Here is a 25,191-nt window from a genome sequence, read left to right as displayed (position 1 = left end):
GAGATAATTGAGAGTCACATACACAGGTAAGAAATAATATAGAGAGATATGCTGTATACTTTGATTCCCCAGATGGCAGCATATTGAAAAACTGTAGTACAGTCACAAACAGGATATTGAATTGATACACTCAAGATACATTTACATTTCCACCAAGACTAGTATCTCTTGTGTTGCCCTTTATAGCTATACGCCACACACACATTCCTTCTACCCTCTTCTCTCCCTAACCCCTGATAACCATTAATCTGTCCTCCATTTCTATCATTCCTTCATTTCAAAAATGTTGCGTACATGGAACCACAATATGTAATCTATTGGGACTAGCTTTTTTTTTTTAATTTTTATTGTGCTTTAAGTGAAAGTTTACAAATCAGTCTCTCATACAAAAATTTATATACTCCTAATTGCTCTCCCCCTAATGAGACAGCATACTCCTTCCCTCCACTCTCTCTTTTCATGTCCATTCCTCCAGCTCCTGACCCCCTTTGCCCTCTCATCTCCCCTCCAGAAAGGAGATGCCAACATAATCTCATGTGTTTACTTGATCCAAGAAGTTCATTCTTCACCAGTATCATTTTCTATCCCATTGTCCAGTCCAATCCCTGCCTGAAGAGTTAGCTTTGGGTATGGTTCCTATCGTGGGCTAACAGAAGGTCTGGGGGCCATGACCATTGGGGTCCTTCTAGTCGCAGTCAGACTATTAAGTCTGGTCTATTTACGAGAATTTGGGTTCTGCATCCCACTGCTCTCCTGCTCCCTCAGGGGTTCTCTGTTGTGTTCCCTGTCAGGGCAGTCATCAGTTGTAGCCGGCCACCATCTAGTTCTTCTGGTCTCAGCATGATGTAGACTCTGTTTTATGTGGCCCTTTCTGTCTCTTGGGCTCATAATTACCTTTGGTAATCTTCATTGTCCTTTGCTCCAGGTGGATTGAGACCAATTGATGCATCTTAGATGGCTGCTTGCTAGTGTTTAAGACCCCAGATGCCACTCTCCGAAGTGGGATGCAGAGTGTTTTCTTAATAGATTTTATTATGCCAATTGACTTAGATGTTCCTAGAAACCATGGACCCCAAACCCCCGCCCCTGCAATGCCTGCCATCGAAGCATTCAGTTTACTCAGGAAACTTCTTTGCTTTTTTTGTTTAGTCCAGTTGTGCTGACCTCCCCTGTACTGTGTGTTGTCTTTCCCTTCACCTAAAGTAGTTCTTATCTACTATCTAATTAGTGAATACCCCTCTCCCACCCACCCTCCCTCCCCCCTCTTGTAACCATCAAAGAATATATTCTTCTCTGTTTAAACTATTTCTTGAGATCTTATAATAATGGTCTTTACAATATTTGTCCTTTTGCAACTGACTAATTTCACTCAGCGTAGTGCCTTCCAGATTCCTCCCTGTTATGAAATGTTTCACAGATTCCTCGCTGTTCTTTATCAATGTGTAGTATTCCATTGTGTGAATATACCACAATTTATTCATTCATCTGTTGATGGGCACCTTGGTTGCTTCCATCTTTTGCTATTGTAAACAGTGCTGTAATGAAAATGGGTGTGCATATATCTGTTTCTGTAAAGGCTCTTATTTCTCTAGGATATACTGTAATGAGTGAGATTGCTGGATCGTATGGTAGTTCTATTTCTAGCTTTTTAAGGAAGCGCCAAACTGATTTCCAAAGTGGTTGTACCATTTTACATTCCTACCACCAGTGTATATGTGTTCTAGTCTCTCCACAACCTCTCCAACATTTATTATTTTGTGTTTTTTTGGATTAATGCCAGCCTTGTTGGAGTGAGATGGAATCTTATTGTAGTTTTGATTTGCATTTCTCTAATGGCTAATGATTGTGAGCATTTCCTCACGTATGTTATCTACCTGAATATCTTCTTTAGTGAAGTATCTGTTCATATCTTTTGCCCATTTTTTAATTGGGTTATTTGTCTTTTTGTAGTTGAGTTTTTGCAGTATCATGGAGATTTTAGAGATCAGGTGCTGATTGGAAATGTCTTAGCTAAAAACTTTTCCCCGATCTGTAAGTAATCTTTTTACTCTTTTGCTGAAGTCTTTGGATGAGCATAGGTGTTTGATTTTTAGGAGCTGCCAGTTATCTAGTTTTTCTTCTGCATTGTTAGTAATGTTTTATGTGCTCTTTATGCCATGTATTAGGGCTCCTAACATTGTTTCTATTTTTTCTTCCATGATCTTTATCGTTTTAGATTTTATATTTAGGTCTTTGATCCATTTTGAATTTGTTTTTGTACATTGTGTGAGGTATGGGTCTTGTTTCATTTTTTTTTTTTTTTTTTTTGCAGATGGATATCCAGTTATGCCAGTACCATTTGTTAAAAAGACTGCCTTTTCCCCATTTAACTGATTTGGGGCCTTCGTCAAATATCAGCTGCTCATATGTGGATGGGTTTATGTCTGGATTCTCAGTTCTGTTCTGTTGGTTTATGTATCTGTTGTTGTATCAGTACCAGGCTGTTTGACTACTGTGGCGGTATAATAGGTTCTAAAATCAGGTAGAGTGAGGCCTCCCACTTTGTTCTTTTTCAGTAATGCTTTACTTATCTGGGGCCTCTTTCCCTTCCATATGAAGTTGGTGATTTGTTTCTCCATCTCATTAAAAAATGTCTTTGGAATTTGCATCAGAATTTCATTGTATCTATCTCTTTGGTAGAAGAGACATTTTTACAATGTTAACTCTTCCTATTCAGGAGCAAGGTATGTTTTTCCACTTCTGTAGGTCTCTTTTGGTTTCTTGCAGAACTGTTTTGTAGTTTTCTTTGTATAAGTCTTTTACATCTCTGGTAAGATATATTCCTAAGTGTTTTATCTTCTTGGGGGCTTCTGTAAATGGTGTTGATTTGGTGATTTCCTCTTCAGTGGTCTTTTTGTTGGTATAGAGAAATCCAACTGATTTTTGTATGTTTATCTTGTGTCCTGAATCTCTGCTGAACTCTTCTATTAGTTTCAGTAGTTTTCTTGAGGATTCCTTAGGGTTTTCTATGTATACGATCATGTCATCTGCAAATAGAGATACTTTGACTTCTTCCTTGCCGATCTGGATGCCCTTTATTTCTTTATCTAGCCTAATTGCTCTGGCTAGGACCTCCAGCACAATGTTGAATAAAGAGTGGTGATAAAGGGCATACTTGTCTGGTTCCCAATCTCAAGGGGAATGCTTTCAGACCCTCTCCATTTAGAATGATGTTGGCTATTATTGGCTTTGTATAAATGCCCTTTATTGTGTTGAGGGATTTTCCTTCTGTTCCTATTTTGCTGAGTTTTTATCATGAACGGGTATTGAACTTTGTCGAATGCCTTTTCTGCATCAATTGATAAAATCATGTGATTCTTTTGTTTTGTTTATATGATGGATTACATTAATTGTTTTTCTAATGTTGAACAATCCCTGCATACCTGGTATGAATCTCACATGGCAATGGTGAATTTTTTTTTTTTTTTGATATGTTGTTGAATTCTATTGGCTAGAATTTTGTTGTGGATATTTGCATCTAAGTTCATGAGGGATATAAGTCTATAATTTTCTTTTTTTGTGGTGTCTTTACCTGGTTTGGTATTAGGGATATGGTGGCGTCATAGAATGAGTTTGGGAGCATTCCATCCTTTTCTGTGCTCTGAAATACCTTTAGTAGTGGTGGTGTTAACTCTTCTCTGAAAGTTTCGTAGAACTCTGCAGTGAAGCCATCAGGGCCAGGGCTTTTTTTTGTTGGTAGTTTTTCGATTACCTTTTCAATTTCTTCTTTTGTTATGGGTCTATTTAGTTGTTCTACTTCTGTTTGTGTTAGTTTAGGTAGGTGGTGTGTTTCTAGGAATTCATTCATTTCTTATAGAGTACAATTAGACTACAATTTTTCATAGTAATCTGATACGATTCTTTTAATTTTAGCTGGGACTGTTGTAATATCGCCCATCTCATTTCTTATTTGGGTTATTTGCTTCCTCTCCTGTTTTTCTTTTGTCAGTTTGGGCAATGGTTTATCAATTTTGTTGATTTTTTCAAAGAACCAGTTTTTGGTCTTGTTAATTCTTTCAAGTATTTTTCTGTTTCATTTAATTCTGCTCTAAAATAAAAAAAAAAAAAATTCTGCTCTAGTTTTTATTATTTGTTTTCTTCTGGTGCCTGAGGGTTTCTTTTGTTGTTCTCTTCCTATTTGTTCAAGTTATAGGGATAATTCTTTGATTTTGGCCCTTTCTTCTTTTTGTATGTGTGCATTTATTGATATAAATTGACCCCCGAGCACCGCTTTTGCTGTGTCCCAAAGGTTCTGATAGGAAGTGTTTTCATTCTCATTGGATTCTCTGAATTTCTTTATTCCATCCTTAATGTCTTCTATAACCCAGTCTTTTTTGAGCAGGGTATTATTCAGTTTCCAAGTGTTTGATTTCTTTTCCCTGCTTTTTCTGTTATTGATTTCTACTTTGGTGGCTTTATGGTCAGAGAAGATGCTTTGTAATATTTCAGCGTTTTGGATTCTGCTAAGGCTTACTTTATGACCTAATATGTGATCTATTCTAGAGAATGTTTCATGTGCACTAGAAAAGAAGGTATACTTGACTGCTGTTGATTAGAGTATTCCGTATGTGTCTGTAAGGTCAAGTTGGCTGATTGTGGCATTTAGATCTTCCATGTCTTATTGAGCTTCTTTCTGGATGTCCTGTCCTTCACTGAAAGTGGTGTGTTGAAGCCTCCTACTATTATTGTGGAGCTGTCTGTCTCACTTTTCAATGCTGATAGAGTTTGTTTTATGTATCTTGCAGTCCTGTCATTGGGTACATAAATATTTAATATGGTTATATCCTCCTGGTATATTGTCCCTTTGATCATTATATAGTGTCCTTCCTTATCCTTTGGAATTTAACTTTAAAGTCTATTTTGTCAGAAATTAATATTGCCACTCCTGCTCTTTTTTGATTGTTGTTTGCTTGATATATTTTTTCCATCTTTGAGTTTTAGTTTATTTGTGTCTCTAAGTCTAAGGTGTCTCTCTTGTAGGCAGCATATAGACAGATCATGTTTTTTAATCCATTCTGCTACTCTCTGTCTCTTTATTGGTGCAATTAGTCCATTTACATTCAGCGTAGTTATGGATATGTATGAGTTTAGCACTGTCATTTTGACGTCTTTTTTTGTGTGTTGTTGACAGTTTCTTTTTGCCACTTAATTTTTTGTGCTGAGTAGCTTATCTTTATATATTGTCTTTTCCTCTTATTCATTGTTGTTGATTTTGTTTCAGCTGAGTCTCTATCTTTCCCTTGTATTTTATTTTGATGAGTAGGGTAGTTAGTCTCCTGTGTGGTTATCTTAATATTTACCCCTATTTTTCTAAGTGTAAACCTAACTTTTATTTCTTTATATCGCCTTGTCTTCCTCTCCATATGAAAGATCTGTGACTGCATTTCTTAGTCCCTCTTTATTGTTTTAATGTCTTCTTTTACATAATGACATCGCTGTTTCCCTGTTTTGAGCATTTTTTGTCTTGATTTGCTTTTGTGATTTCTCTGTCAGGTTTGACATCTGATTGCTCTGTCTAGTGTTCTAGTCTTGGGTTGATACCTGATATTATTGATCTTCAAATGAAAGAACTCTCTTTAGTATTTCTTGTAGTTTTGGTTTGGTTTTTACAAATTCCCTAAACTTCTGTTTATCTGGAAATGTCCTAATTTCTCCTTCATATTTGAGAGACAGTTCTGCTGGATATGTGATTCTTGGCTGGCAATTTTTTTCCTTCAATGCTTTATGTAAGTCATCCCATTGCCTTCTTGCCTGCATGGTTTCTGTCAAGTAGTTGGAGATTATTCTTACTGACTCTCCTTTGTGGGTGACTTTTCATTTATCCCTAGCTGCTCTTCAAATTCTCTCTTTATCTTTGGTTTTGGCAAGTTTGGTTATAATATGTCTTGGTGACTTTCTTTTAAGATCTACCTTATGTGGAGTTCGATGAGCATCTTGGATAGATATCTTCTTATCTTTCACAATATCAGGGAAGTTTTCTGCCAAGAAATCTTCAACAATTCTCTCTGTATTTTCTGTTATCCTTCCCTGTTCTGGTACTCCAATTACATGTAGGTTATTTCTCTTGATAGAGTCCTACGTGATTATTAAGGTTTCTTCATTTTTTTAAAAATTCTTTTATCTGGTTTTCCTTCAAATATATTGGTGCCAAGTGCTTTATATTCCCGTTCACCTATTCTGCCTTCCACTTGAATCAATTCTGCTTCTCTGAGTTTCTATTGAGTTGTCTTATTCTGTAATTTTATTGTTAATCTTCTGAATTTCTGATTCCTGTCTCTGTATGGATTCTTGCAGCTTATTAAGTTTTCCATTATGTTCTTGAATAACCTTTTTAATTTCTTCAACTACTTTATCTGTGTGTTCCTTGGCTTGTTCTGCCTATTGCCTGATCTTCTTCCTAATTTCATTCCTGATGTCTTGAAGACTTCTGTATATTAATCCTTTGAATTCTACAGGTGGTAATTTCAGGAAGTCACCTTCATCCAGAAGATCCCTTGATTCCTAGTTTGGGGAGCTTGTTGAGGCAATCATGGTCTGTTTCTTTATGGGACTTGATATTGACTGTTGCCTCTGAGGCATCTGTAAGTTAATTGTATTAATTTATTTTATGTTTGCTTACTGTATCCTAGCTTCTTTCTTTGTTTTGTTTTGATATGCCCAAATGGGTTGCTTGAGTGAGCTAGCTTGATTATTTCCATCTTTGCATCTCTGATGTCCTGTCCCCAGGTGGCTAGAGCTGTTATCAGGTATATCCGTCTAGGAGTCCATTCACTTTTCTTTTATGAATTCAGCTCAGGTGTCCAGGTAGCTGATCATCAAGTGTGTGGTACAGGCTCTGTCCTATAGTCTTAGAGGGGCAGGGATGATTGGTGTAGGTACCAGTATCTGGTTGCAGCAGGGGGTCATGCTCTGAACAAGGCAGGGCATTAAGAACTGACCCCCGAGTGTCTCTGAGGGAAGCATGTCCCTGTTCCCTATAGCATGCAGGTGGGTGGGTTCTGCAGACAGACCGTGGACACCCAAAGTTTTTGGTTGTAAGGACTTGGAGGTACCAGTTATTTTCGGACCCCTCTGGCGGGTGGCCGGGTGACCTGAGTGGAGCCACCAGTCCTTAGGCCCCTGATGTGGGTAGGTGAGGACCCTGTTTAACAGGCAAAATGGTGTCAAACATCAAACACCCACCTCTCCACTGCACAGCTGAAACAGTTGTAGTCTGTCAACAAGGGCCTATTCTCCTGAAATAGGCCCACACAGGTCCATTCAGAGGGGAAAGGTATTCAAAATCCACAGATGGTTTATGCCTAGACAGGAGCCACTTCTATCCTGAGCTCAACAGGTTAGTGGAGCTGGCAAATTATCTTTTCCTCCATTTGCGAAGTTACTCCTTCTCCAAGGCTGGGAAGATGGCTCCAGGCACTCAACTGGGCCTATCTCAGGCCCAGGGAAATCAACAGCCACTGAAGCCTGCTTGGGGGCAAGGGGTGCAGTAAAATGTTTGCAAGCACTTAGCTTTTGCCTAGACTGCCTTTCTTCTCTGGTTCTGGCGGTGTGAGTAGGCTATGCAGCTGGCTGCTTCTCCCTGAGGAATCTGCGGCCGAATGCTACTACCAGCCCGCTGCAGCTGCTTCTGGGAATGGTGCCTGAGGTGACTGAGGTCCGGTAACTCCTCTCCGCTTCTGAATTGACTCTCCCACCATCTGCCACTGAGTCCGTTTCTAACTTTGCCTTTGATGTTCAGGGCTCCTAGGTTGTCATAAATATAATTGTTTCAGTCTTTTTTTTGGTCTTTGTTGTAAGAGGGTTTGTAGGAAGCGTCAGACTATTCCACCATCTTGGCCCTGCCTCTCCATTGGGACTGGTTTTTAATTTCAGGGTAATTTCCTGGAGATTCATCCAAGTTGTATGTGTCAATAGTTATTCCTTTTTATGGCTGTGTAGTATTCTTAGGTATGGATGTACCACAGTTTGTTTAACCATTCACCCAATGAAGAAAATCTGGGTTGTTTCCTGTTTGGGCTGTTAGGAAGAAATCTGCTATTGAACATTTGTATACAAGTTTTGGTATGAATTTTTATTTCTCTGGGATGGTGCCCAGGAGCGAAATTGTTGGATCATATGATAGTTGCGTGTTTAGTTTTTTTTTAAGAAACTGCCAAACTATTTTCCAGATTGGCTGTACTGTTTGATATTAACATCAGCAAAGTATGAGTCATCAAGTTTCTATGTGTCCTTGCCAATGTTTATTATTGTTACTGTACTTTAGCTATAGGTGTGTGGCGATATCACATTGAGGTTCGAATTTGCATTTCCTGGTGGCTAATGAAGTTTTTTTTTTTTTTTTTTTTAATGAAGTTTAACTTCTTTCCATGTGCTTATTTGCCATCTGTGTATCTTCTTTCGTGGAATGTTCATTTCTAATTGAGTTTTTTGTTGTTATTGTTTGCTTATTTTTCTTGTTTACTGTTGTGTTTTGAGAGTTTTTTAATTAATATCCCACATAATAATCCTTTGTTGGATATGTAGTTTGAAAATATTTTCTCCCACTCTGTAGCTTGTCTTTGCATCTTAACAGGGTCTTTTGCAGAACAAAATTTTAAAATTTTCATGAAGTCCAAATGATCATTATTTTTTACTTTATGGGTAGTGTTTTAGGTGCCACATCTGAGAACTCTTTGCCTGGCCCTACATCTCGAAGATTTTCTCCAATATTTTTAAAAAAATGTTTATAGTTTTATCTTTTACATGTAAGCCTATGATCCATTTTAAGTTAAATTTATAGAAGATTTGAAGTTCAGTTCAAGGTTCGTATTTTGCCTACGGATGGCCACTTGCTCCAGCACCATTTGTTGAAAAGGCTATCTTTCTTTCATTGAATTGCTTTGCACCTTTGTCATATGTCTTTTGGGAATTTTTATATACATACATTTTATTCCATCTCAGACTTGTATCTCTCTCAAATCCTTATGCAGCCATTTGCCTTCTCATGTATGCAACACACACAAAGTGCTTATATAGCGTCTAGCTCATAGAGGACATTCAATATGTGTTCATTTTTCTTCTTTTTTTATACTTTTAGATACTGGCCATTTGTTGCATTGATGCCTTCAGTACAGAGGCTGTCCTCTGATGCTTAAAAACACAGGCTCTGATGTCAAAATATGCTTGGACATTAATCTCAGCACTGCTACTTAATGTTATTGTGCCTTGGTTTTCTCACCTACAAAATGGGGGCAATAATAATAACTACTGAGAACTAAATGATGCACTTCTAAATAGCTTATAAGAGTGCTTTTATATACACACATGCTTAATTAATATTGGATTATAGTATACTATAGCAATGTCTTCATTTAAGAAAGTTTCTTGGATCAGAGATTGTCTTATTTAAGATTGTATTTGCAGAACCTAGCATAGTACCTGGTGTCTAATAGACACTTAAACATTTGAACTATTTGAATGAAGAAATGCCGGAATGAATAACTTACCTAGGAATAAGTTATTCTCGTAATGGGTCAACGTATCTAGATTTAATAATCTTAGAAGCAGCAAAATATCAATAGTTATTTCTGACTAATGGGATTTCCTAGATTGGAGAAATAACTTTGGGAAAGAGGTTTATTTTATGTATTTCTTTAATTTAGCCTCAGCCCTTGCTACCATTGGGCCACCTACAGAGTTGATTACTTCTGAAGTCACTGCCAGAAGCTTTATGGTTAACTGGACTCATGCCCCAGGAAATGTGGAAAAATACAGAGTTGTGTATTATCCTACCAGGGGTGGAAAACCAGACGAGGTAATAAGGAGACAGTCTTTTCAAGCAAATCTTTTCATTCTCTCAAGTCTTCTAGAGTACTGAGAACAAGACAGTAACTTATACATAAGGAGAATATTTTTCTACAAAAATTTAAAATTATTTGACCAAAATACATTTCTGTGTGTCTATATTGTTCTCCTTCTCTATGGACAGGGTGTTTACATTGTTGATTCTCACCTCTCCATCAGATACCCTCATAATTGATCAAGGTCACCATTTCTAGCATAACTTGTTTTGCCCTTTTTTTTTTTTTTTTTACTTTTTAAAATTAATGAGTTTTAACTGGCCAGGGCCCCCTTTTGCTAGTCATGCATTCTTTCTTCTTTGGGAGTGGTTTTGCCTTAATGAAGTCTGTGTGTTCTAAATTATGTGGTCACATAATCTAGTCCTCAAGGGTTTAGGGTTTCCTGGATATTCATGGAGAACAGTATAATGGAGAAGCCATAATAAAGCAGCTGTGGATGGCTTTTTTCATGAGTTGGCCAACCTGGGTGAGAATACCTATTGCCAGGTGACTGGATGGCTCTTGTATCCTACCTTTGATACAGAAATTCACAGGGACTATGTTAAAACGTGATGACATCTCCTTTTCCTTTTGTTGCCCTAACCTTTGATTGACCTCAGTGTGTTTCATAATTTTTCCTGTATTATGGCAAGATATGTTTTTTTTTTTTAAGTGTTAGAGAAGTAGATCATAGATTTTTAAATCATCTGGACTTAAAAAAAAAAAAATCCAGAATGATTCCAATGGTTCTGTCTTGTCATGACTAATAAGTCTTTGAAATGCTTCCCAAGGCTCCATGGAAAAATATCACAAGCCTACTGTGATTAAATGGATGTGACTAAGATAATAATTAGCCCAGAACGGCACAGTTACCATTAGATATGAATTAGTAAGGGACTTTTGACACATTCCATAAAAGATGAATTTGAATTCCTACACTTCATGTGGAAATTCAAGGAGTGTTGACCTCCATGGTGCCATGGTGAAAAAGAGGATGTGGCACAAATAACAAGATATTTAATGAAAGGTTCTTGCTCCAGATGTTTTTGCTTCTCGATTTCAATTCTGTGTGTGAGATATTCCATGCTCTCATCCTTTGAACTGTTTTTTTAAACAGGTGGTAGTGGATGGTAGTGTATCTTCCACGGTGCTGAAAAACTTGATGTCTTTAACTGAATATCAGATAGCAGTCTTTGCAATATATTCTCGCACTGCTAGTGAAGGCCTCCGTGGAACTGAAACTACACGTATGTATTTAATCCTATCCTACTTCAACCTTTACACAGCATTGCCTGGATGGCCTTTCCCTTGAGTTGGAATTCTGTGTAGGCTGCATTGATAGGCATACTGAATCAAATTCTGAGAATTCATGTTCTACGTAGTATTGGGTCCATGCTGTAGTTGGTGTTTTAAAGGTGCTACATATTGGGAAGGATGTTAGAAAACTCTGGTGTGTTTAGGAGACAGAAACCTCTATGGCAAAGGGTGCAAAATACAGTTATTTATTAAACAAATATTTAGTGAAGGCCTATTATGAGCCAAGCACTGTGCTTACCACACAATCAATGGCGAACACAATGACATAAAACTATAGGTACCTCATGACCAACTGGAAAAAATGAATATTACAAATTAAGAAAAAAAAGTACAGGCAGTCCTCACTTTGCACGATACCGTAGTAATTGAAGTTTGTACACACTGGTGCTGAATCCTTTCTTTGCATGGCTCTATGGTAATGGAGATCAGCAAGGACACTGCTTCAATGTGCATGAGTTTTAGTTAACATGGTATTGTGTAATGTGAGGACAGGCAGCTTACAGCTACAATCTTTAATATGTACTCTGAAGTGAAGGCCATGTGGTGACTTGAGAGCACATAGCGGGAAATTTGACTTAGTCTGGGAAATGTGGAGGCTGGGGGGCTGGGAAGGCACTATGTATCCAGTGCATGGCACATAGGAAGCATTTGGTAAGTGGAAGTTGTTATTGCTGTTTTTTCATTATTTTGTCAGGGTGTAATGATGGATGGGATTTAACGAAATAAAACAGGGGCAGAGAACATGTGTGAGGGTGTTTGGGGTGGCCCAGGAAGAGTCTTCCAAGTAAAGAAAGCAACGTGTGCAGCAGAAGCATGGCAAACCCGAATAATTAAGAGGCCACTCTGGTTAGCCCTCCGAAGAGTAAGGGGAAGGGGAGAGTGGTGCCACATGAGGTTGGAGATGTAGGCATATCAGGCAGGGTATGGTGGGCCACGTGGAGGATTTTGTTATCTTCAAGAATAATGGTAAAACACTGAAAGATTTTAAGTGGGACTAAGGAGCCTGCTTAAGAAGAGGACGTGGAACGAGGGATATCGTTGCTGATGTCAGGTGGATCTTGATTGAAAGCAGAGAATGCCAGAAAGATGTTTACCTGTGTTTTATTGACTATGCAAAGGCATTCGACTGTATGGATCATAACAAATTATGGATGACATTACAAAGAATAGGGAATTCCAGAACACTTAATCGTGCTCATGCGGTACCTGCACATAGACCAAGAGGCAGTTTTTCAAACAGATCAAGGGGATACTGCACGGTTTAAAAATCAGGAAAGGTGTGTGTCAGGGTTGTATCCTTTTACCACACCTATTCAGTCTGTATGCTGAGCAAATGATCTAAGAAGCTGGACTATGTGAAGAAGAACATGACATCAGGATTGGAGGAAGACTCATTAGCAACCTGCGATATGTGAAGAGGACTTGAAGCACTTACTGATGAAGATCAAAGACTATAGCCTTCAGTATGGATTACACCTCAACATAAAGAAAACAAAATCCTCACAACTGGAGCAATAACCAACATCATGATAAACAGAGAAAAGATTAAAGTTGTCAAGGGTTTCATTTTATTTGGATCCACAATCAACCCCCATGGAAGCAGCCTTCAAGAAATCAAATGGTATATTGCATTGGGCAAGTCTACTGCAAAAGACCTCTTTAAAGTGTCAAAAAGCAAAGATGACACTTTGAGGACTAAGCTGTGCCTGACCCAAGCCATGGTATTTTCAATCACCTCTTATGCATATAAAAACTTTATGATGAATAAGGAAGACCGAAGAAGAATTTGTGCCTCTGAATTATGGTTTTGGCAAAGAATATTGGTATATACCATGGACTGCCAGAATAAGGAACAAATCTGTCTTGGAAGAAGTATAGCCAAGAATGCTCCTTAGAAGTGAGGATGGTGAGACTTGGTCTCAAGTACTTTGGACATGTTGTCAGGAGGGACCAGTTCCTGGAGAAGGTCATTATGCTTGGTCAAATAGAGGGTCAGTGAAAAGAGGAAGACCCTCAATGAGATGGATTGATATAGTAGCTACATCAATGGGCTCAAACAAAGTAATGATTGATTGTGAGGATGGCACAGGACTGGGGAGTGTTTCATCCTGTTCTGTATAGATAGGGTTGCTATGAGTCAGAAACGACTTGATGGCACCTAACAACAACCACAACAATAAGAAGCCCTGGTGGCGCAATGGTTAAGTGCTTGGCTGCTAACTGAAATGTTGGTGGTTCCAGTGGCTCTGGGGGAGAAAGACTTGGAAATTTGTTACTGTCAAGATTATAACCCAGAAGACCCTATGAGGGCAGTTCTGCTGTGTCACATGGGGTCTCCATGAGTCAGAATCAACTCACTGGCGACTACCAATCAACCAGTGAAACTGATTTACATTTTTGAAAGATCATGAGGACAGCCTTGTGGAACATAGTGGAAGATAGCAAGAGTGGGTAGGGTGAGAGCAGTTAGGAGACTGTTGCAGAGGGCCAAGGGAGCGATGGTGGTCCAAGGACCAGTGAAGCAGCAGGGAGGCAAAGAGAAGGTGGGGGGGTTCAAGAGAGGTTTAAGTAGTGAGGAAGGCATCAAGGAAGCCCAGGAGATTTCTGGAAGAATGAAAACAAAGATCACAATTATAACAAAAGGTTTTTTTGAAAATATGTGTACAGAAGTTATCAAGAAGCTTTGTAGCTTCCCGCCCAGTACAATTCCAGTTTGTGGAAATTATATCTGTTTGTTATTTGCATCATCACAATTAAAACAAACTTCTGAATATTAGTAATTCCTTACCCAACCATCATCATGATAATACACATAATACAACACACAGAGAACCATGTTGTTGTTAGGTACTGCCAAAGTCAGTTCTGACTCACAGAGACCCTGGTCCTGCACCATCCTCACAATCATTGTTATGCTTTAGTTTGTTGTTGTGGCCATTGTATCAATCCATCTCATTGAAGGTCTTCTTTGTTTTTGCTGACCCACTACTTTACCAAGCATGATGTCCCTCTCCAGGAATTGATCTCTCCTGATAACATGTCCAAAGTTATGTGAGATGAATTCTCACCGTTCTTGTTTCTAAGGAGCATTCTGGCTGTACTTCCTTCAAGACAGATTTGTGTGTTCTGGTAGTCCATGAATCATGGGACAAGATAATTTTAAAAATATCACAATCACCTACTTATTCAGTCATTTTAAACATTAATTAAGTTCCTACGATGTGATGGGCACTATATAAATATGGACTAAAAAGTCTGCCACTGGTAGAACAACGATGTAAAAAATCCCCAAGAATGTCTAACATTATTGAATGTTTGACAAGTGCCAGGCACAATGCAATAATTCTCAGTAGGTAGTTGGATTTATCCCTGGCCTAAAACTGTGAGGCTCTTGTTAATACCCCAGCTTTGCAGAAATATTTTAGACATAATCATTGCCTTCAGGAATTATTTTTTACCCTACTAAGGGGAATGCAAACTAAGGACATGCAAGCAAATTAGTGCAATAAATGCTACAGGCATTCCAGCAGAAATGTGTACAGGGAACTGCAAGTGCCTGCAAAGACCTGAAGTGGAACATTCTGGTTAGAGAAGAAGGCAGGGCCAGATTATGGAGGGCCTTGAATTATATTTGGAAAGCACAGTGTTTCATGTTATTCATTGGCATTTTTTTTTAAGTCAGAAATTCGAAATTTATTCTTATCCCTTTGTCCTTCCCCTCAAATCTAGCCCAATTTATTTCTTGATTATTCCATTTTTCTTTTGCTTAGTCATGAGTTAGTCTTTCGACTTAGTCATGCCTCACTACTGTCTCTGATTGAGTGGGTCAGTGAGCATTTATTCATCCTTGTATTTGTTCATTCACCCACCTATTCTGTCTAAATGACCCAAAAGACATTTTCAATGGCTTCCACGTGCTTATTGATGGGTTGAAGCACTTCTTCTTGATGGGTAGAGTGGTGCTTCTTGATGGGTAGAATGGTGTCCCCTACCCTTGACTGGCTCCCAGAGAATCATGCCCATCACCATAGTGGGATCTAAGCAGACTAGACGAGGTAATCCCTGGTTCCAAAGCATTCACTACGTTCACTGTGTTTACCCTCTCAGCAGGGACTTATGAGGTTTTTGTGAACAGATTTAAGGAGGAACATTATCTGAAAAATAAGCCATGTTCGCTTTGTAAAGAGCAGCACCTGGATACTTTGAAATATGTGAGTGCACTTATAAATGGCTGAACACTGAAAAAAGTTTCCTCTTGCAGTTGCTTTACCCATGGCTGCTGACCTTGAACTGTACGATGTGACAGAGAACAGTCTGCGGGTCAAATGGAATGCAGTGCCCGGGGCATCAGGGTACCTGATACTTTATGCACCTCTCACCGAGGGTCTGGCTGGGGATGAAAAAGAGGTAACTACCTACTGTCCACTACAGCCCCAGAATTCTTAACTTTTAAAAAAATAATTTTACTATAAAAATTCAATTTATTAAATTTAGAAAATTCAGATAAGCAATTGGAAAAAAAACCCAAGAAACAAAACACTTGTAATACCACCACCTAGAGATAGCCACTGGTAACATATAGTTAATAATCTTTTTCAATGCATTTTAAAAAATATATTTATTTTGTCGTTGTTGAGAACATATGCAGAAAAACATCAATTCAACAGTTTCTACATGTACAATTCAGTGACGTTGATTACATTCTTTGAGTTGTGCCACTGTTCTCACCCTACTTTTCCAAGTTGTTCTTCCTCCATTGCCATAAACTCACTGCCCCCTAAGGTTCCTGTCTAATCTTTCCAGTTGCTGTTGGTAGTTTGATCCCATAGAGATAGTTCTTAAAAGAGCATAATGCTCAAGGCAGACATTTTTTACTAGTTAAACTAAACTACTGTTTGTTTTTATGGAGACTTCAGGGGATATTTTTGGTTTAAGGTTTAAAGATTATCTCAGGGTGATAGTTTCAGGGGTTCGTCTAGCTCCCATGGATCCAGAAAGTCTGGATTCCATGAGAATTTGAAATTCGGTTCTGCATTTTTCCCTTTTTGATCAGGATTCTTCTATAGAATCTTTGATCAAAGTGTTCAGTAATGGTAGCTGGGCACCATCCAATTCTTCAATGCATTTTAAATACAGCAAATTGGGTGATTACTATAAATAGTATTTTATAGCCTGCTGCTTTCATTAAGTTCATTGTGAATATTTTTCTATGCCGTTAAATAATATTCTATATTGTCACTTTTAATAGCTGCAGAGTACTGTTTCGTTGGTTTCTACCAGGGCATGGAAACCATGGTAGCGTAGTGGTTAAGTGCTATGGCTGCATAACCAAAAGGTCGCAGTTCAAATCCACCAGGCACTGCTTGGAAACCCTGTGGGGCAGTTCTACTCTGTCCTGTAGGGTTGCTATGAATCAGAACTGACTTGACGACAATGGGTTTGGTCTTTGGGTTTACCAGGACATGTTTGACTAATCCCATGTTGCTGGGTAGCTTGCTGTATAGATACTGTTTTTGTGAATATTCTTGATCGTGCATCTTTGTATGGTTGCCAGGTATTAGGATAAATTTCTAGAAATGGAGTTTCTTTTTCAAAGATTATACAAATTATTAAAGCTTATACTAGGTATTTCCAATTGGCTCGCTAGAAAATTCCCATATTGCTATATGCAGTGTATGAATGAGTGTTTCCCCCAGTTTTCATTTTTTTAAAGTTTTTACTATTTGGAGATGTAGAGAAATATATCTCATTGATTTGATTTTTTTTTTGCATTATTTCAAATAATGCATCAAATGGTTTATTTTAGTTCTAATTTTTTTTTTTTTTAGGGGCAGTTGCTAAAATGCAGACATTCAGGGAATAAACAGGAAGCATCTATGACACTCAGAAATTCCATGACCAGGCAGGTGGAAAGGATGAAAGAGGCAGAACCAGAACTTGGTTCTTGAAAATTGTCAAAAAGCTGCCTCTTGATGACAGAAATCTTTAGGGCTAAAAATATGATAAATTTGAGGGTAATGAACAGAGAATTGGTGACATGCTTCTTTTTATTTCCAAGGTCTCTGCAGCTTTTACCCATTTGGACCTACTGTTCACCTGAATTATTTTGGCAGGAGAGAGACTTAAAAAATGATGCTAGAAAGTTGCTCAACCTCCCTAGGAAAGAGTAAAATAAAAAAGAAAGAAATACCAGTTCATATCCAACATATAAGCAAAAAATGAGTGATAGTGAGAATGTGGGGAAACAGAATTGCTCATATACAGTTGGGAAGCAAGTAAACTGGTAGAGCCACTTCAGAGAAGAGTTTGCAATGTCTTGTCAAGTTGAAGATATATACCATTTTTTTAAAGGCGTATATGCTAGGAACACAACCTGAAGGATTTTTTAATGCAGGTACTTTGTTCGATCAAAATATCTTAAACAACTAGCATGTCCATCAATAGGGGAATGGAAGAATAATGGTGCATATATATATATAACAGAATGCCATAAGGGAATTAAATAATGCCAACTCAATGTTACATGGATAGATCTTGAAACAATTTTGAGAGGAAAAATAAAAAAAAAATGTGAAAAGGCTGTATCAATATGGTCCCATTTATGCACATTGTTAAAACACAGAGAACTCTATATTGTTTACAGATGTGTGTGTGTATGTGTACATATATATATGTACATATAGACACCAAACCCATTGCTGTCAAGTCAGTTCTGACTCATAGTGACTCTATAGGACAGAGTGGAACTGCCCCATAGAGCTTCCAAGGAGTGGCTGGTGGATTTGAACTGCTGACCTTTTGGTTAGCAGCTGAACTCTAAACCATTACACCACCAGGACTCCACATACGTATATACCAAAAAACCCACTGCCGTTGAGTCGATTCCAACTCACAGCAACCCTGTAGGACAGAGTAGAACTGCCCCATAGAGTTTCCAAGTAGTGCCTGGCAGATTCGAACTGCTGACCTCTTGGTTAGCAGCCATAGCACTTAACAACTACGCCACCAGGGTTTCCACGTATGTATATAGAAGTATAAAAATTGGTCAGTGCTTACACATCAGCATCAGGGTAGAGAAAGATTGAGAAAATACTTCTGTGTTAATCTGAATATGTTCTTTTTAGAGAGATCTGAACTAAATATGGCAAAATCTTGACATTTATTAAATCTGAATAGTGGGTACATCCGGGTGTATTTTCTGTGCATTTGTATCTGTTGAGATATTTCAAAATATAAAAATTTTACTTTAAAAATAACACTGGCAGTAGTGTGACTGGCAACTATTGTAGAGACTTTTTTCCTTTTCAAAACATAAATAAAACTATCCTGTGACTTGTTGCACAACAGAGAGTGTTAGCTAGTTTGACTGACTCCAGGAGTCAGCATAGTTGTCCTAGAATCAAAAAGCAAATTGCCAAGTTGGGCTTCAAAATGGATTTATCTCTTCTGAATACTTGAAGGGACTTGCCATCTGCTGGATAGTCCTCCCTGGACAGTCTTCCTTGTTGACTGGGGCAGCCCAATTGGCCCAGCTCAGTCAGGCTTGAGGCAAAAACAGGGCATCCAGCCAGGGCGCTGGTTAGAATTAATGGAGCAGTGAAAGATGCCCACATGGTCCTGCCTCAAGCATGCTGCCCTGGAGGTCACACTCTTTCTAGAAGAACACTCTCATTCAGTTCCACCCGTACTTTGTGGGGGGCCATGTACTAGACCTTGTTATTCTGGCTGCAGTTGCCATTTGTCCAGATGTAGAGGGTTATCCTAAAACAGCGTGCAAGAGTACATTCAGTTGTTTATGGTTCCACGGTGTCTGTTCCTAATATAAAATGGCATGAGACAATTAAAAAATATTATAACTGAAGCCTGTGTGATGAAAGGGTTGTGAGGAGATTCAACATTTTATTCCACCAAGTCTCACCTTTATGCAGTCCTACTCTGTCAGTATTAATAATACACATTGGCAAATGATCTGATAAGTGTTTTCTCTTCAGATGAAAATTGGAGAGACCCACACAGATATTGAATTGCGTGGATTGTTACCCAATACGGAATACACAGTCACTGTCTATGCCATGTTTGGAGAGGAGGCCAGTGACCCAGTTACAGGACAAGAAACAACATGTGAGTAGTCAAGTCAGAGTCAGAAGGGAGTCCTTGAAGATTTGCCAAAAGGCTATGGAATTAATCATTAGAACTCTGCAGAAATATCATCACCTCTTTAAATAATTTCAGTGCAACAGCAAAGTGTTATGTTTTTGTTTGTTCGTTTTTAATTTAGTCCCACAAAAATACTGATTTATCCAGGGCAGGTAATTACTCATTCATTCAACAAATATTTTTTGAGTATGTGCTGTGTTAGGGATAAAGCTGGGAACAAAATTGAACTAAATCCCCCAATTCCTGAGATTATAATATGCTGGTAGAGAGAGACAGTAAACCAATAAATGTGCAATGCAAAAAAAAAAATAAGCTGGGAAGGAAGATAAGTGAAGTTGGGATGGAAGAATTATTTTAAATAAGGTCATCATGTAAAGCTTCACAGAGAAGGTAACATTTGTTCACAAACCTTGATAGGTGAGGAAATCAGCTCTGCAGATATCTGGGGAAACAGCATTCAAGGTAAAAGGGGTAACAAATCAGTGAGCATGCTTAGTTCCAGGACCAGGAAAGATCCCAGTTGAGTGGTGTGAGTGAAGAAGAGAGTAGTAGGAGACAGGATTAACAAGATGGCAGAGGGCCAGGCACGGAGGGCCTTGTAGACTATTGTAAGGACTATGGTTTGCACTGAGGAAGTTGGGGAGCCATTTGGAAGGTTTTGCGCAGAGGAGTGCAATTATCTGACTTAATGTTTTTAAAAGATCACTCTGGCTCCTCACTCAAGAGTAGCTATACTGGGTAAAGATGGAAGCAGGGAGAGCAGCTGGAGGCCATTGCAAAAATCCAAGCATGAAGTAATGGTGGCTTTCCCCAAGATGGTAGCAGCGGTAGTAAAGAAAAGTGGTCAGATTCCTAATATATATCGAAGGAACTGCTGATGGGTTGGAAGTGGGCTGCAAGAGAAAGAGGTATCCAGGATGACTCCAGGGTTTTTTGAGCCTGAGCAATGAGAAGAAAGGAGTTTCCATTTATTCAGAGGGAAATACTGAGGGAGGGGCTTGAGTCAGTAGTTCAATTTTGGACATGTTAAGTTGGAGATGCCTAGATACCCAACTGGAGATGACAAATGGGCTTCTCCATCATTTTGCACATGGGAAATCATGGAGCAGCGAAGTAGAATGGCTTTGCTACAGTCACATGGTGGTTGAGTGGAGTGGCTAAGACTTGATTTCAGGTGCCCTGGTTTTGATCCAGTAGGTCACTTATTTGTATCAAGCTACAATAATTGCTCTGACTTGGGGAAAAAAAAGCACAGAAAATGTACTGAAATCTTATTTATTCATAAGCACATTTAACTTATTCCTACTATTTGTTCCTTACAAAGAAATCTCTTTTTCCTTATTAGAGTGCATTGTTTTTTGTAAGACAATTCATTGGTTATTTTAGCATTATAAGTTATTACCCAGGTGGTTATTTTTCATATGTAAGTAGTTTAGAAGTCAAGATAGTTGTTTCTTGTCTTTCTTACATGTATATTATTTAAATTAAAAAAAAAATTTTTCATTCCATTTACTGTAAAGTGCCTTTAAGTCCACCAAGAAACCTGAGAATCACCAATATTGGCTCTAACAGTGCTCGATTAAGTTGGGACTCGACATCAGAGAGGATCAGTGGTTATCGAATTGTATATAACAATGTTGATGGGACTGAAATCAATGAGGTAAGTGGTGGCATATGAAGTATATTTTCTGAGTAGTTAGGTGTTAATTATCTATTGCTGCATAGCCAATCATCCCAAGACATAGTGGCTTAAACCAACAATAACTATCTCTCACACTTTTTCTTTGGTCAGAAATTGAGGAGAGGCTTGACTGTACAGTTCTGGCTTGGACTCTTTCATGAGGTTGTAGTGGCTGGAACTGGTACCATCTTGAAGTTTTCTTTATTCATATATCTGATGTCTGGCCTTGGAAGATTGGAACATCTGGGGGCTAGAGCATTTCTCTATGTCACTAAGTAGGTTCTTCACATGATCTCTCCAGCATAGCAGCTTCAGAGGAGCTGAACTTTTTACATGTTGGCTCAGGAGCCCAAGACGTGTCCAAAGAGAGAGCAAGCCAGGTGGAAGCTATATTGCCTTTTATGATTCACCCATAGACGTCACATGATATCACCTCTACTATACTTCATTGATATAAAATGTCACAACCCCTGCAGGGATCTAATGCCAAGGGGAACCCGTTTCCACCTCTTATGGGAGGCTTGCCATTTACGTTATGAAAGGAGTCTGTGAGATGGGAGATATCTATTGATGTGACCATTTTTGGAAAGTACAGCCTGTGAGGAAGTATGAATTTTTGTAGAGGTAATAAACTAGAAATGATGTCAGTTTTCCTAGTCTATCCCTCCACTTTTGGGTAAGCTGGCATCTGAAGGACCTTAGTTAGATGAGCTTCAATTGAAGAATGAAGAATGCAAGTTTTGTGCAAAAAACACTTTCAAATAATAGAAATTATGAAACCAATAAAGTGCCTTGTGCACAGTATCAACTATTTTTAGAAATTCTTTCCTTGGAAATATGTCTTAGAGGATAAATAGCAAAGCTATTTTCATTTTTCTTCCTTATTTTGGTCCAAAAAGCTGTGATAAAGAGCGAAATATGCTGGATTACATCATTTTTATTTTCTGACCAAATAAAGCAAATAGCTGCATACGCAGAGATAAAGGCTTTTCTATAACTAAATTCAAGCTGTATTTTACAGAATGCACCTTCGTATGGAGCATCGGGTAATGGGTGGACAATATGTGCACGTTTGCCAGTGGTATAGAGGTGCTATATAATATAAAATTTAATATTTTATTATATAAAGGTGCTGTCCAAATGGGCACATCTTTCATTACACCTTCATGAATGCAGAGGACAAATATTTCTGATAAAGCTGGAATCATTTGGATTAGGTGCTTTGTTTCTGAAGGCAAAAGCTTGGAGTAGTAAAACAATTGAAACTCAAACCACTGATCTATGTAGGTCTCCCTTTGTCACCAGCAATAAATAGGTTACTCTCCCAAGGGTTGCAAATTCATGTGTGTAGGAGGATCAGGCGGATGGTGTAAATGAACGCATCAGACCATTGAACGGGTAGAAATAGTCACGTCTGCAAAGAAATACAGTCTGTTTTTCTTGAAACATGAGGCTAACTTAGCTGTATTGTGTATTTCCACTTTTGAGACACGAATATAGAAGCAATTCTCCACTGTAAGGAAAACAATTCAAGATCGATGATAAATGACAATGGACACCTTGGCTTCAGAATCAGGAACTCTAGCGGTGGTGGGGACTGATGTGTTGGAGAGTGTGTGTCCATGCAGGAGGCAGCCAGCCTTAGTGCCTGCAGATTGCTGCTGCAAAGAAATCCAGGTCTAGGGCTGCATGACCTCCTGACTGTGGAAGAGACTCCAGGGATTTCCATTTTTATGTGATACTTACCATTTTTAATACACTGGCTCATTAAACAACCAAAATAACACAACTCTATTTACTGGTCAATGTTTGTTCATGTGAAGCATCCTGCTTTGGTAATATTTTTAATAAAACAAAAATAATTTTACTTATGTATATTAGTTATATTTATACATTTAATTATATGATATAATAAATAATAGTCATGGCCTCTTCTAGTATTTTGAACTATTTGCCCTAATAAAAAATGGCCCCAGACAAATAGATCTTTTGGAAGTGTGTCTGTTTTGTTGTAGAGTTGTCTTACAATTCCTTACTTGTATTGTGCTGGGAAATTAGAAAATTATGCTTGATAAATGAGCTCGAAATGATCCGAGAACATTTTATACGAGTTAGATGCATAAACACTCTGTGGATTCTGCAACATTTGCTTTGACTGGTGTATGCGTGTGTGTTGACTTAATTCTTAATTTGTAGCCATGTAATTGAGAGCAGAGGTTGCTGGATAAGCATTTTTAAGGGATGTATTACTTCACTTAACTTTGGAAAATATTTTAGGGGTGAATATTACTACTAGATTTTGCTTTAGCTTTTATTAATTCATACTTCCATTTATGGAAAATACAAAAATTGGATTTTTTAAAGAAAATTCTGTTCCAAAACATCCTGGAATAAACTTGCAAATGTCCCAACTAAAATCCACTTAGTATATACCATGTAATTGATTGTGAAAGCTTCCACTTTAGACTTAGTATTTCTCTGCTTCCTTATTCTCCCAGACTCCCTCCTTCCCTCTTTTCCTTTTTCATTCTCTTCTGCTTCGTTTTCTTCTCCTCTCTGTTTCCTATATTATCCCTACTCCCCCCGCCCACCATCTGTAATATTTGGAGGCCAAGGAGGAAAAATGGAACAAGGCATTTAAACAAATGTCTATGCTTTTTTCTTTTTTTTTAAATTTTATTAATTTTGTTGTTGTCAATATACACAGCAAAACGTACGCCAGTTCATGATAGGGAACCCAGGGTTGAGAAGGGAGAGTGTTGACATGCCGTGGGGTTATTAACCAATGTCATAGAACAATGTGTTTGATGAGAAATTTGTTCTATAAGCCTCCATCTAAAGTACAATAAAAAAAATAAATAAATAAAATACACCAGTTCAACCATATCTACATGTACTTCTGTGACCTTGGTTACATTCTTCAAATCGTGCAACCAGTCTTACCCTCCTTTTCTGATTTGTTCCTCCTGCATAGCACAAACTCGCTGCCCCCTTAGGTTCCTACCTAATCTTCCGAGTTGTCAGTTTGATCCCATATGGATAGTTCTTTAATGTCTGTGGTGATGATGATGATGGTGGCAGCTCAGCTAACACTGTTGAGTGCTCACCGTGGTGAGCCAGGCATTGTTCTGAGTTCTTTACAGATAGCACTTCGTGCCATCTTTACAGAATCAAATATTGTCAAAGCATGACTTACCAACTAAGCTCAGGAGCCATCGGATTGCGTTTACTGTGAAAGCATTGGGGGAAATGTGCAAACATACTGGGGACTTAAGTGCTTCCATTTGAGTTTTATAAATGCACAGGCTACAGTTCTGAGACTGAGAGGCAAGCCCAGCTCTAGACAGCAGGGACTCAGCAACTGAGCCAGGCAGAGCCCAAGTCTCTCATTGCTCATCGAGGACACTTTCCATGTTCCTCCCAAAATTTAGATGAAGTTCAGTTTTAGCTAGACTATTTCAGTAATTAGTCTCAAAATGGTTGCATAACAATGAGATCACTGTCATTAGTTTTCGTTTTCCCAGATTCTTCTCCTACGTCTTAAAAGTACTACCAAATAAAATTGGTTCCAAAACTAATAGTTTGAAATGTGTCATAACTTTAATAAAAATAACTGATATCTAAATGTTATCATTTGATGAAATAAAATCATCAATGTTGAAACATAGTCTGTTCGGTATCAAATGGACTACTTCGATAAATAAGCTAGATTTTCTTAAAAGATAAATATGTGTGTGTGTGTGTGTGTGCATTAATTTATGTGTGTGTCCCACTTGTTTTGGGTATACCTAAGAAATTTTTGTGGAGACTCTGGTGGCGTAGTGGTTAAGAGCTACAGCTGCTAACCAAAAGGTTGGCAGTTTGACATTTTTAACTTTTTGTGTATATATTTGGAAACCCTGGTTGCATAGTGGTTAAGTGCTACAGCTGCTAACCAAGAGGTCAGCAGTTCAGATCTGCCAGGCGCTCCTTGAAAACTCTATGGGGCAGTTCTACTCTGTTCTATAGGGTTAATATGAGTCAGAATCAACTCGATGGTGTTAATACCTTTACAAAATTCCTATTTGTCGGAAATATGAAATTAAGAATGAAGTCAGGGCTTAACCGTATATCCAGTTAATAGTTCTGTGACTTAGGACCAGTGAGTTAAGATCTTTTGGCTTCAAGTTCATTGTTTGT

The 25,191-nt window shown here is 38.3% G+C and overlaps 1 protein-coding gene across 2 annotated transcripts in view; it reads left to right on the top strand.

Moving 5' to 3' along the window:
* Positions 1-25,191, top strand: part of COL14A1 (collagen type XIV alpha 1 chain) — a 225,567-nt gene that overhangs the window by 70,405 nt on the left and 129,971 nt on the right. For both annotated transcript variants that reach the window (XM_049853501.1, XM_049853502.1), the window contains exons 10-14: positions 9,681-9,832; positions 10,975-11,104; positions 15,436-15,581; positions 19,166-19,295; positions 20,852-20,991. In XM_049853501.1, the coding sequence (XP_049709458.1) occupies positions 9,681-9,832; positions 10,975-11,104; positions 15,436-15,581; positions 19,166-19,295; positions 20,852-20,991 (698 nt within the window). The remainder of the gene's footprint in view (positions 1-9,680; positions 9,833-10,974; positions 11,105-15,435; positions 15,582-19,165; positions 19,296-20,851; positions 20,992-25,191) is intronic.

Source organism: Elephas maximus, chromosome 15 (assembly GCF_024166365.1).
Source record: "Elephas maximus indicus isolate mEleMax1 chromosome 15, mEleMax1 primary haplotype, whole genome shotgun sequence".
NCBI lineage: Eukaryota > Metazoa > Chordata > Mammalia > Proboscidea > Elephantidae > Elephas > Elephas maximus.
The sequence above is the reverse complement of the archived record's forward strand: the minus strand, read 5'-3'. Positions and strand labels throughout refer to the sequence as shown.